Source organism: Manis pentadactyla, chromosome X (genome assembly GCF_030020395.1).
Source record: "Manis pentadactyla isolate mManPen7 chromosome X, mManPen7.hap1, whole genome shotgun sequence".
NCBI lineage: Eukaryota > Metazoa > Chordata > Mammalia > Pholidota > Manidae > Manis > Manis pentadactyla.
The window spans coordinates 130,920,008-130,934,497 of record NC_080038.1 but is presented as its reverse complement, the minus strand read 5'-3'; the positions used below and the strand labels follow the sequence as shown (position 1 = coordinate 130,934,497).

The 14,490-nt window shown below is 41.0% G+C and overlaps 1 protein-coding gene across 8 annotated transcripts in view; it reads left to right on the top strand.

Annotated features, from left to right (window-relative positions):
- ARHGEF6 (Rac/Cdc42 guanine nucleotide exchange factor 6) overlaps positions 1-14,490 on the top strand; it is a 94,032-nt gene that overhangs the window by 31,817 nt on the left and 47,725 nt on the right. For all 8 annotated transcript variants that reach the window (XM_036919168.2, XM_036919165.2, XM_036919166.2 and 5 more), the window contains one exon: positions 10,280-10,350. In XM_036919168.2, coding sequence (XP_036775063.1) covers positions 10,280-10,350 — 71 coding nt within the window. The remainder of the gene's footprint in view (positions 1-10,279; positions 10,351-14,490) is intronic.

Genomic DNA, 14,490 nt, shown 5'->3' with positions numbered 1-14,490 from the left:
GTACATAGGCCTTCCTGCTACTCTAAGAATCAGCATGTGCTAACTTCCCTTTTCTAGCCTTAAGGTCTTGAAGCAGACCTAAATATAAATGTCTCAGACGTGTGGAGAAATAACAATCATAGGACAGCAGGAAGCTGCCTGGCCACTTTGATTCTGAATGAGATTGCCCTTAATTCATTGCATGCTACTAACTGCTTATCATTTTCCAAAAAAATATCCAGAGAATGAAATCTAATCACTCTTCAGTAGTGTTTCTAGAGCTGTCTTAAGTAACTTACTTGCCTTTTATTATTTAAGAAAGTAAGCCCTGGATGAACAAAACAGCAAGAGATTCATAAACACTGAGAAGTGACTAGTGGTTACCATGGGGGAGGGGCTGAGGTAGGTGGGTGGGGAGGGGGAGAGGGATAAAAGTACACAAAAATTCTCAGTCATATTGTGAGTTGGTCACGGGGGTAGTAGTACAGCACTAGTGAGGCAGGTGAGGATTTAATAACATGGGTAACGGTTGAACCACTGTGTTGTAAACTTGAAACCAATATAAGACTGTATATCAATGAAACTTCAATAAAAAATAAATTTAAAAAAAGAGATCCTGTGATTCCATCGTATTAGAATGCAAATGAAAGTAGCTAAAGGAAGCAGGTTCTCACCAGGTAATGAATAGGAAGTCACCTTCATCTTGGACTTCATAGCCTCCAGAACTGAGAAAGAAATTTCAGTTGTTTATAAGTCACCCCCTGGCAAAAAGTAGGTAAAATAGGCCCTGCCTATATTACCAAAAAAACCCTGATTTATAAAAATATGTCATAATACAAATAAAATAGTACTTAGTTATTCACATTGTTATATCTCTTCACTTTTCAAAAATATTTTCCCAGGGGCTCCTTTGAGTGGTTTGCTCCTCAGTGCATTTTTTTCTTTTGTAGGTGTCTTTGCTGCTTTTTAAATGCTTCAAAATTAATACTATTAATTAATGCAATTATAAGCTCACTATAAATAAATTAAAATATTGCAGAAATATATAATGTAGATAATAAAAATTCCTCTCTCCTTTGCCCCCTCCCCCAGATAACTAGTATTAGGAGCTTTTCCCTAAAGCATTTAATATTAAATTTGGTTTGCATACTTTTCTGTGTTGTGTGTTTGGTTAAGGGGTTGGGTAATGGAGTAAGTGTTTACTGACAGACTTATCATTGTAAGCACAGATTTTCAGCATTTTTTACTACCAGAAACCAAGAAGACCCTGTTCAACCCTGAAGTATTTTCTCAGGCCTTATTTGGAATTTCTGTGGTTTTGATGATTTTCACCACTATTTTTACCCCTCGCTACATCTTTCAATGGGTATAAGCTGGTGGCTAGGGCCGCTGAATAACTTTCCAGATTCACTTGTACTTTGGTCCCTGATTCAGTGTCTTCATCTGCAAAACTAAAGCCACAGTGCTTGCTGCCTTGCCTGGTAATCCCAAGCATTGTTGAGGGGACAGGGGACGTGGACAGACAGCACACCTTCATTATACTGTCCCTCACTGAGATGCCTTGTAGCACAGTCGGGCCACTCCCTGGTGTGTTTGTCCTGCTCTTCAGACCTTTCCCTTCATGTTTCTCCTGTCCTCTCTTTGGTTTAGAACTCAGTTAAGGACTCACCTGGTAAGCTCTGGCTCTGATTTGAGCACCTTGGTAACCCCTCAGAGCATCTCTTACCCAGCTGACAAGAGTAGGTCTGGACAGATGAGGCCAGAGGCCTGCAAGGATGTGGAACATCTCTCACCTGCCTTATTGCAGTAGCTTCCTAACTGGCGTCCCTACTCCTGCCCTTGTCATTCTTATAGGCTGCCAGAGTGACTCTTTCAAGGTGTAACTTGGGTAATGGTGCCCTATCTCAAAAAGAGTAAAGGCCAAGGTCATCCCAACAGCCTACAAGGCTCTCCAGGATTTGGCCTCCCATTGCCCATCTGACCTCCTCTCTGACCTCTCTCCCCCTCACTCATTCCACTTGAGCCACACTGGCCTCCTGGTCGCCTGTGCCAAACAGACATCTACCTCACTAGCTGTCCCCCCAGCTGGCCCAGTCCCCAGATATCAGCTTGCTGGTTCCCTCTCCTTCAGGCCTTTGCTTACCTGTCAGTGTCACTTGGGGCTTTCCCCGGTCATCTGGGAGAGAATTAAGCCCTATCTCCACTGCCCCTGGCCCCCTTCCCTACTTGACTTTTTGTTTAGCATTTCTCTCCATCTAACATAATATACATTTATTTCTTTCCTTCATTATCTGTCTGTGCCTTATCATTAAGATGTAAGTGCCATGAGGGCAGAGATGTTCTGCTTTGGTTAGGCTCAGTAAATATATATAAAATGAATGAATATTGTGAGCTAGTTCATTAAATTCTGTTCAGCTTGCCCACTGAGCATAACCTAGGCACTTGGTCGGGGAGGGGGCTGTAATCATCTGTCCTCATGGACCCCGCCTCTAAGGCCCCTACAGTCGAGTAATCAAGATATTGTGTACACAATGAGCTATCACAGGATAGGACAGAATCAGTAACACAGGCAAAGCTCTACCTCTAAATGAGATGCTGTTGAATCAGTAAAAGAAATGATTCAATTAACAATAACGTCAGGGGATAAAAGCACTTGAATTAGGCCTTGAAGGATGGAAAGAATATTCTGACTGGTAGTAGAAGGTTAGAGGGAGTAGTTAAAACAGCATGGAGGGGGGGTAGGATGGTTTGGGTTGAGGGTAAGGTGAGCGAAGAGGAGTGGGGCTTTGAGCTGGAGCTATGTTCAGACGGGTGCCAGTGAAAAGTTTTAAGCAGGGGAATAGAATAGCATACGGGTTGCAACGATCCCTCTAGTGGTGGTGTGGGGCTGGATTGTCAGGAAGGGGTGAGAATAACCAACAGGATGTAGGGAAGCCAGGAGAGACTCTTGCTGGGTCCAGGCAGCCCAGATAGTGGTTTGGGCTACAGTTATGATAGTGGACAGGAAGAGAAAGTGGATGAAAGCAGTGGACACTGTTAAGATAGAATCAAGAAAACTCGCTGATGACTAGTTATGAGGACAAGGGAAGAGGTGAAGATAACTCTGACTCTCGGGGTCCAGGTCAGTGGTGAGCTCCTTAAGGGCATGCAGTGTCACCCACCTAGCCAGTCTTTGTCCTGGGCACCGCTGAGGCAGAGAAACCTAAGACATGACTCTGCCCTCCTGAAGTTCAGAGTCTGGTAAGGGGGTGATGGCATTAGAATACAGTATAAGTTCAGTGCTGGGGCCAATACAGGGTGCTGTGGACAGTGGTGAGCATAAGAGGGGTGCCGAACTTGTCCTGACAGGGAGGTCAGGTGGCACTTGTTCATCTTTGAATACCTTTCTGTCTCCATAGTGCCTGACAGTGGTCCTTTAGACATAGGGAATATTTGCTAGATGCAGAACTCCATTGATAGAGAAGACTGGAGGAGGAGGGTATGAGTGTGTGTGTGTGTGTGTGTGTGTGTGTGTGTGTATTGGGTGGCTGGTTGGCACTGAAGATGATTTGTTTTGGACTTGTTGAGTGGAGGTGCCAGTGAGTCATGGTTCTGAGAATTGCCAACAGGTCGTTGGCAGTATGGATTTGGAGCTTGGGCGAGAGATAAGAGCTAGAGATGAAACGGACAACTGATAGGACAAAGTGGTAGATGATGAAGTGTAAAATATGTAGCACACTATCAGTGGGCAGAAGGGCTTCCTGGAGGAGGTGGGGCTCAGGGACACAGAAGCCATGGATAGGCCCACCAGAGAGGGGAGGACAAGCTAAGTCACAGTGATTGGTTGGGGAGAACAGGAACCACAAAGGAGCTGTGGTAGGATGGCGGCACAGAGGGAGCTCAGGAGACAGTGGAGGAGATTAGCTTGGTGAATTGAAAATGTCCTGCTGGGAAGTGGGTGTCAAGTCTTTGCTGACTTGATTTCTTTCCTATCCCAATTCTTGCTTCCTCCACAAAATATTGAGTAGGCCAAGACTTATCTAAAGGCTGCTGAGGGACATATTAAATTCAATGCTGTGCTATTTTATGTTAGGTCTAGAAAATACCTGCCATTTTTAAATTTCTTGCCGGAAAGTTCATACTGATGTGTGAGCTTATGAATGAAGATTTATCTTTAAGGAGCTTTAAAAATGATTCATAGATTAAATGCATATCTCATAGAAAGAAAACCTTCAATTTGGAGCTTTAAACTCCACTTCCATACAACCTCTTGGGTCAATTATGAAGTTGAATCAGGCATGCAACTAAAGAACTCCTGTGATCTCTATTTGCTTACAATTGGGTCAGACATGTAACACTGAGGTCACTTGAATAGTAATTCTGACATTCATTCATGGTAGCCTGTGGTACCATTCAGGCTCGTATTACACATTCTTTTGTATTGTCTTAAAAACAAAGTGAAGGAGCCCCCACCCCATACAACCTTCACCCCACAGATCGCTGTGCCGAGGGACTGCCATGCATGGATTTCTTCTCTGGAGCCCGTCATTGACCCGAGCACTTTGTCTTCTTGTAAATATGCCCTTGGGGACTGGCATTTTAAGTTTTGATTCCACTGTAGCTTTTGTTCAGAGATCATTATGGACGAAGTCCTGGGGATAGCTTCTTTCCTTTCTGTAGGAGGAAGGCTAATTTCAGAAGACTTACAGAACTACCAATCTAATACTGTAGCAAGTTATGAAATAGAATATTTGAGTGTAAAATACACACATACACACACATCTCCTTTCAACATGAGCTTGAAGCTGAAGGTAGAGTAGGTTTTTGTGACTAAGATGATAAAAGCTTCTCACCAAGATGGTGGGATTGGACACTGGTGATATTGTGAAGCCATTGTTACCAGTCCTGACTGCCTATGTCTCCATTTCTTGTTATTCTTGAGAAGAATACACCCTATTTAAGCAAAATTGTTTTACAAAGATCTTACTTCATGAAAAACACATATATGAGTAACTCAGTCATTATATATACAAACAACAGAAGATATATTAAGGGCCTTTCTTCCTTTATTTCATTTGAGTCAGATATATGTTTTTTTCTTTTTTAATTAATTACTTTATTTTTATTTTTATTTTGTTATCATTAATATGCAATTACATGAGCAACCTTGTGATTACTTGATTTCCCCCTATTATCAAGTCCCCACCACATATCCCATTACAGTCACTGTCCATCAGCTTAATAAGATGCTATAGAGTCACTACTTGTCTTCTCTGTGCTATACTGCCTTCCCTATGGATCCCCCCACATTATGTATGCTAAACATAATGCCCCTTTTTTCCTTTATCCCTCCCTTCCCACCCATCCTCCCTAGTTCCTTTCCCTTTGGTAACTGTTAGTCCATTCTTGAGTTCTCTGAGTCTGCTGCTGTTATGTTCCTTCAGTTTTTGCTTTGTTCTTATGCTCCACAGATGAGTGAAATTATTTGGTACTTGTCTTTCTCTGCTTGTCCCATTTCACTGAGCATAACACTCTTTAGCTCCATCCATGTTATTGCAAATGGTAGGATTTGTTTTCTTATGGCTGAATAATATTCCATTGTATATATGGACCACATCTTCTTTATCCATTCATCTACTGATGGACACTTAGGTTGTTTCCATTTCTTGGCTGTTGTAAATAGTGCAGCAGTAAAGGTAGGGGTGCATATGTCTTTTTCAAACTGGGCCCCTGCATTCTTGGGGTAAATTCCTAGGAGTGGAATTCCTGGGTCAAATGGTATTTCTATTTTTAGTTTTTTGAGGAACCTCCATACTGCTTTCCACAATGGTTGAACTAATTACATTCCTACCAGCAGTGTAGGAGGGCTCCCCTTTCTCCACATCCTTGCCAATGTTTGTTGTTTCTTGTCTATTGGATGTTGCCCATCCTAACTGGTGTGAGGTGATATCTTATTGTGGTTTTAATTTGCATTTCCCTGATGATTAGTGATGTGGAGCATCTTTTCATGTGCCTGTTGGCCATCTGAATTTCTTCTTTGGAGAAGTGTCTGTTCAGATCCTCTGCCAATGTTTTAATTGGATTATTTGCTTTTTGTTTGTTGAGTCAGATATATTATAAATAAGAAAATTTGCTGTTTTATACAATTTCTGTCTTTTACTTAAAAATCAGTGGTAACCTCTGTATATTAACATGTTATTTATACATTGAAATAATTTCTGCCCATACATCAATAGCATAGTAAATTATATGTCTTTTTTATTTTTGTCTTTGTTACTGAGGAAAGCTAAGGGTCTTTTCAGACTTTGCATTAAAATTTTTCTCGTAAAATTTCCATTGCAAGGAAATATTGAGGCAAGTATTATTGGAACAGATATTTTAAGCAAATTCTGTTTTCTGCAACTGTTTCAGTTAAGGAGTCATTAAATCCTTCCTCTAAAACATATTAGCAGGCAATTATAGGTATCAAATGAGGGGATTAGGTAGATGGCTAATTAAATTTGTATTAATGCAGATTAAGAAATGTCTCTTCCTACTGATTATAAACCAAAAGTAGGATTGAGCTTTATATTTAGACGTCCTCTTTTAATCCTCTGGGTGTATCACATAGATGTTTCACATCTAGAGAGAGTAGTTACTGTCACTCGATTTCTTTTTGTCCTATCACCACCAACAGGCAATAAGAATTTCACTGTCAGCACTGGCGGGGAAAGAATAAAAAATTAGTTTGTAAAGGATCTTTACATCAGGATTAGGGGAGTTCTTACGGCTCTGTGTGAGACTGTTGTTGAGTTAGATTATGCCAAGCAACCCACTGGAATCCTTCACTAACTTGATGTTTCTCAGTGATTGCATTGCCTTAGAAACCCCCCTAAAAGGTTTATGTTTTCATGGTAGTTCTGGTTGGGTCACTCTGAACCACCCTAGGGACTGAACTTGTCTCACTGAACCTCCACATATTTATTCCTTCTGTGGCTTTCAGAGCGAACTCATGGCAGGGGCTGGAGGTGGGGAGCAGCGGCAGGGTGGGTGTGGGGTCATAGAGGAACAAGAGGCACGAAGCTGTCACTGAGGCATAGTGCTGGTGCTTTTCTCTCTGTACCCACCCCCTGAAGCTTGTCATGGGGCCAGCCGTTTGCAAGGGCTGTATTTTTGAAGATTCTCCAAGTTTGATCCTTCGACTCTGTGTTGATCCCCCTTCCTGCATTCAGACTGCCGGGAGGCCAGAGCCTCCAGCACTAGGCTCAAGGAGAGTGTGAGAGCAGACCCCCTTCCCTGGCTCCTGATCTGAGGGTGAAAGCATGCAGCAGTCCATCTTTCACCATTGTGTAACATACCAGCTGTACGTTTTTTGTAGATGCCCTTAATTGGGTTGAATAAGTTCCACTTTGTTCCTGTTTTGGGGGGAGATTTTTTTCCTCTTGAATGGGTGTTGAGTTTTGTCAAAAGTTTTTCTGCATTGATTGATATTATCATGCAGTTTTTATTTTTAGACTATTGACATTGTGGGGTCACATTGATTGAATTTTGCATATTTAACCAGCTTTGCATTGCTGGGATGAATTCCATGGTATGAAGTCTTTAAAAATATTGCTGCATTTTATTTGCTAATATTCAGTTAAGGATTTTTGCACCTAATTCATGAGGGAGGGATAGTGAAGATTTTTTTGTACTGTCTGGTTTTGGTGTCAGTGTAATAATGACTTCATAAAGTGAGTTAGAATGTTGTCCCTCTTTTATTCTCTGTAAGAGATTAAGGATGGGTATTGCTTCTTCCTTGAACCTTTGGTAGAATTTTCCAGTGAAAGTATATAGGCCTGGCGATTTCATTTTCCAGAGTTTTAAACTTATAAATTCTATTTCCTTAATTGTTGTTCAAATGGTCTATTTCATATTGGGTGAGTTGTGGTAGTTTTTATTTTCTGAGTAATTGGTTTTTTTCACATCTAATTATGAAATTTACGTGTGTTGAATTGTTCATGTATTGCTTTGTTTTTTGACATCCTCAGGGTCTGTATTGACATTACCTCTTTTACTGTTGATATTGGTAATTTGAGTCTCCTCTCTTTTTATCTCTATCAGTGCTGCTAGAGGTTTGACAATTTTATCAGTCTTATCAGAGCACTAGCTCTGTGTGTTATGTTCAGCCACCCAGAAGTCTGCAAGGCAGCCAGTTCTTTCTCTCCAATTCATGTTTCTCTTCTCTGCTTTACATAGTTAGCATTCTGTTTCAATCGCACTTACTCATTCCTGTGGCCTTTCCTTTCCTCTTCTTTGCCTTGCAAGTTCTCCATTACTGTTTTTCCTTCCTTTCTGCCTTGCTTTTGAAGCATACCTTTTGACCATATCTTGCTACTATCTCTACAAAGTTTCATTTTTAATCAAGGCTAGTTTACATCATAATTGTACCAAACAACTGTGAGTTCTAAGTCAAACCATTATAGCTACATTTGTGGAAAACTTGGAAAGCACACCAGGCTTGGTGGATATACTTGTGTTGCAGTCCTGGCTCTGCCAGTTAGAATCCCAAGTATAGGCAAGGTGGCTCTGATTGCTCAGGTTTGCTTAGTAAAGCCTTGTGAAGCCACCAGGTAGATCCAGACAGATCTTGAAATAGCATAAAGCTTCCAGACACTGGCCATGCCCCACTTGTCATCACTAGGAAGTGACAGAATTGTCCCTCATTGCTACCTGTTTACCTTACTTCCACTCTACCCTGCCTGGCCTAGATGGATGATCCACTGTCATAGGAACAGTACTGCCTTGAGCATTGAAATTTCTATAGCTGTGCTGTCTAGAAAACTCTCTACTGTCTTCTCTGCCTGTTTGAATGCTGGCCACCCTCCCAACCCTGCACAGCAAGGTCATCTCTGACCACCCCATTTCAAAATGATGGCCCCTCTGAGCTCTGGTAGAAACTACTGCTCAAGCCATTGATCGAGCCTTTTGGGAACTTTCTCTCTGGGTATCATGTTGGTGAAGGAACACAGGCTCTTGTTAAGACACACCTGGGTTTCAATCTTGGCTCTGCCCTTTCCCAGCATGGCCAGTTTCTGTTAGGCAACTGACTTTACCTCCTGGAACTTCAGTGACCTCCTCTGCAAAATGAGAAGGTCAGCTCTGCCTGATAGGGTTGTTGTAAAGACCAAATACAATGTCCTAAAGCTATTAAGTGCCTAATAAATATAAGGGATATTTTTTCATATGCTCATTAAAAATCAAGGTTAAATGAGAAAATACTCATGAAATAATGCTGTAGTAAGGAGAATTAGAAAATTGTAGGTAAAGTAAGAAAGAGCCATGTGTGTGTTTGTTCACGAGCACATATGTAGAAGAAATGGGAAGATACACTTCAAAATGTTATTCTGGGTGTTGATTAGCTATGGCTGATGGGCTAATCATCAGTTTTATTTTCTATATTTTGCAATTTTTAGGGTGGGAATGTAATAGATTTAAAAGTGGGAAATATTTTTAAAAAGGAAAAATCAAGGTCTGATGGTATCTTATTCTTTAGTTATTTATATTCCATCATATTTCAGAAAGTGTTTAAAAGCAGCATCCAATACAGCAAGATAAAAATAGAATATAAAGCAAAGGGAAGTAAAAGAGAAAACGAGGGTAGAAAAGATAGTATGTAGTATATAAGTATGTAGTATGTAAGATAGTAATCAGCTAATCATTTATGATCACTGTCTTGTATTTTTTCTTAAGTGGTTTTCTTTTTTAAGGAAACACTGTCCTAAGATGTCTCTTAGTCATGAGATTAATAGATAAGATTAACTTTGTAGAAGAAAGGCAGTGTTTTATAGCACAATGGAATGATACTAAAATGATACATAAAAGGGAGAAGAATTTTCTGCTAGTTTTCAGTGTATTAAAGATTTTGATTATTTTGGCACAGCAGACGGCCTCAAGAAAGGATGGCTGCTATTATTTATATTATATTATACTTGTATAGCAATTTGCAAGTTACAAATATATATATAATTGGTGAGCATTGGCTTTGCTTATCTGTTTTGAGTAAGTTGAGTGGAGAGGCAGAAGGGAGTAAAGAAACAAGCCCACACTGGGAGCAATGTTCTTCATCAGCTCAGCGTTAGCTCCTTGACTTATTCTCCCCCTCAGAAATTGAGGGGCCTGGATAAGAAGATCTAACTTTGACCACCTATAATTTAGTAAAAGTGTAGTTTCCCTTGTTTAGGAATATACCTTTGCACTGATCCTTCCATTTGACAATATTTATAGTATGTCGGTTGACTATTATAAAATGTACATCTCAGTCTTTTATGATATTAAAATAATTTAAATGTCTTTTTCACAGAGAGACCCATCTCTCCCAAGGCTGTGAAAGGATTTGAAACTACTCCACTTACTAAGAATTATTATACCGTGGTGAGTGTTCAGATGATAAACAAAAGTTTTCTTGACTCTCATGGACCCTTTTCACCTGTTGATTCACTGATGTGTTAAGGTGACACAGCTGGAAGGCTGGATGCAGTTGCATGGCAAGAGTCTGCTGCCTTGCACTGGAGCTCTTCTAGAAGTTTTACACACACCACAGTGAAAAATTCAAAGGCAACACAAAGATTCAGAGCACGGCCTATGAAACAGCAGCAGAAGAGAAATTGGCCAATACGTAGGCATATGGGGAATTTCAGCAGTTAGATATAGCCTTACCACAGCTTTAGACGGTGAATTCCCAAGTTCCTCTAAAGCAGTAAGTTGTACGTGATTGCACGCTGTGATTTTATTTTAGAATCAATCAATCCATTGTGATATCTTCTAAAATACTGTCACTCTTGTTTTTGAGGCGCGCCCAAAGGGAAGACTGCCCTTTGGTACAGAAGGAGGAATGAAATGGCTCTGGCTTGAACACAGATACGTCAAAATATATTAGCTATAAATAGGGCATGTGCAATACTCAAAATAAGTTCCCATTTGAAAAAGAAATCACATCATCCTCCTTAATCTTCTCTCAGCTTTCCTTCATGTGTCCTTTCCAGACTTGGCTCTGTCACTAATGAAAAGGTTAAGTCACTATAACCTCTACGATTCTCTGTCTGGTAGCTTTGTTGTTGTCCCCCACCTCTGCTGAAATAGTTTCACTTTTCACCCAGTATTCAATGTGTGTTTGTACTGCATGCTCCTTTTCATTTTGTGCATGGATAAATCATTTTAAAACATCTCTATACATTTGGTTTCAAAAAATTGAATTTCACTCTTCAGTGAATTTGCTCCATAATGATTACATGAGTGGTAGTTGGTGTGAAAAATCAAGAAGGATCATAGGTAACTTGAACAGTAATCACAGGCAACAATTTTGTTACTATTTTTCCTCTTACATTTCTGAAATTTAAATATATGACCCAGCAGAACTTGACTCCCTCTTCCCTTCCTCCACTTCACTTCTTTTAGCTTCCAAATGACCCCCAGTGATTTAATTTTTTAAAGAAAGGACAGAGTTGAATAGCGGATGAAAATTGTTACCATAGTTTCTTCTCCCCATGGATCTGGAGTACACCAGGGCTCTGCTTTGGATGTTTCTCTGCCTCTGCTGATTCTACCAGTTTAAAATGTTTTAGGATTATCTGAGGTGGATTAACCTCTGTGGTTCTTATGGGCCCTATGTAAATCCTATGTATACTATACACAAACTCACCCACCTGTAAGTCTGGGGAAAGGAAATCCCAGGGCAAAATACCTCTAAAAACTGAAATCAGTCAAAGGGAGAAATCAAGTTTAAAACCCGTTTATTGCTTACAAACTGCAGTCCAGGGCCCTCTTTCCTCTGCTCTTGAAGAAGCAAAACGGGCCCTCCCCTCACCTCTCAGGTAGGATAAGCCCTCCTTGCCCAGGTACTTACCCATTGATACCGATATGAACTTCTCTCCACCTCTGAGGAATGATGCAAATGCACTAAGGCCATACTTCTTTCCACCTCTGAACGCCTGTGGATATGCAGATGTACTATAAAGCCAGGCAAGATATTCTGGAAATATTACAATTTTACCCATACCACCTCCTATTGGAGTTCATGTGCACTGTTTATACTTCCTACTATTAGAAACAATTCTGTGGTGAACATCTTATACATGGAACTTTGGCAAAGCATATAAAGATCTGTAGAGTAGATTGCTAGAAGTTTAATTGTCCAAAGGCCTGAGAACCAGGAGAGAAAGTGGTGTAAGTTCCTGTCTGAGGGTAGAAGGCTGATGTTCTATGTCAAGGAATCAGGCAGACAGCATATTCTCCCTTCTTCAGCCTTTGTGTTCTACTTAGACCCTCTGCAGATTGGATGACACCCACCCACATTGGGGACGGCCATCTGCTTTACTCACTCTACCAGTTCGAAGGCCCATCTCATCTGGAAATACCCTCACAGACACACCCAGAAGTAATGTTTAATCTGGGCACCTTGTGACCCAGTCAAGTTGACACATAAAATTAACATCACATCCTATAAAGTTGGGCAGGATAGAGACCTTTTGGAATTTGCAACTCTATGGACATTTTCTTCTCCTTTTTAAGTTTCCAAGGGATTGTCTGCTGATGTCAGCCCCATTCAGTACTTGATACAATTCTGGTGGCACATCAATTTTGAAATGTGAGAAAGTTCTCCAGCGTGATCACAGTTGCTCTGGGTGCCAGGGCAGACCTGCATCTGCCATGGGGCATATTTTATGTGTCTAAACAAGGCTTGGCTCCTGCTGGTGTGTTGTTTTGAATGGGAGTTTGGCCTCCTTTAGGGATGTGGCAGCGCAGTGATAGCTTTTGCTGTGCTGACCTTGGTTCTTTCATTGTCCTCAGAGTCCATTGCCATTTGTTACGCTTCTATCACCATTGAAAAATAGCAGGTACTTTTTCTAATAATTTTCTTCCGCTCATTGTAACTTGATGTTACGTGTCAGGAGGGATTACAAAATAAGTAACAACAACAAAAACAGCACAAAGAAAATGGTAATTGTATAAGGTGATGCATGTCTTAATTAGCTCTATGTGGTGACCTTTTCACTATGTATACATATATCAAAACATCAAGTTGTTTATATTAAATATATACAGTGTTTATTTGTCAATTATACCTCCGTAAAACCGAAAAAGGGAAGTGCAGGATAAGGGATCTCTAGTTTAGCTGTCAGGCTCCGTTTGTGTGCAGCACTTGGGTCTTGGCATTGTTGGTCTCATTGGGAAGACAGGACAGACATGATGGTGTAAGCCATGTGGCAGAGAATGATGTAAAGTTATAGTGTCCTAAGGCGGGTTTCTCACAGTGGGTTGGGGAATACTTTGCAGAAGAAGCCCCTGGGGAGCTTGTTAAAACTGCAGATGTCTGGGCCCCACAGCTGACTTGCTTCATCAGAACCTGGCAGTAGATCTCAGAAAACAGCGTTCTGAACAACGTGCTCAGCCACACACCACTCGCCCAACCTCCCCTTCCCCCCGATTCTGATGCTTACTAAACTAACATTGGAGAACAATAAAGGGAAAGGTTCAATCCAGGAGATAGGATTCATGGAGTGTAGGCACTTAGATAAGCAGAAAAGAGCTGAAAGGGAATTCAGGCGGGGAAGGGGAACTGTATGCGCGGATTACCAGGCAAGGATGCATGTGCCTGCCATCCACGCCCGCAGGTGGTGGCGCGGACTGCCTTCTCTTCTTCCCCCATCAAAATGCTCCTTGGAAGCTGGAATGCAGCTCCTGCCGCGCACTGTCACAAGGCTGTGCTTTGTGCTGCCACCAAAAGGCAGACTCACAAGATCTGAATATTCAACTCTGAGGATGAGCAGGGTGAGAGTGAGAGATGATTTTTCCCTACATCGAAATAGGAAAATACGATCAGTAAGGGCCAGTATTACTTATTTTTACTAACTTTCTTCAGTTCATTGTAACTTATGGTAGACGCCTAAATGGTATGCCTTACAGAGCCTACATGCACTAGGAAAGGTGGGATTTTGCAATCTATGTGTCGATGATAGGCTAGGGCTGCTTGTTCTGTGAGAGCCCAGGACCTGCAGGTGTGCTGCCAATCACTGCACTTGAAGGTGAACAGGCAGCTGTGTCGGCAAACTAGTCAAGTAGGACAGAAATAGAGTAATAATCACCTTTGACATTAACTCCACTGACATTAACTCATTGTTATGGGCAGTATAATTATCTCAAAATTTCTATAATAGGATGTTTTTGCTTTGATTCCAAGTTTCCCGAGGCCATCATAGCCTTCCTTTATCATTGGCCATCATCTCCATTTTCAGCTTTTGTTTATGCATTTTAGCTTCATAAAATAATTTCCTCAGACTTATATAACTCTTTCTCTTTGGAAGGCAGTTATAAAAATGAACTCACTCTAAAGCCTTTCCAGGAAATATCTGTTACTGGAAAATCAATAGCCCAAAATGGAGTACCAAAGGCCTCACCTCTTCTGCTATGGCTTCTCACCATCTGTTTTATTTTGGATTTAGTCAAAGGTTAATTGAGTGAAAGGATACTTCAGCTGCTGTGGTGAAGGCAGAGTCAGGGAGGCAAGGGCGATGT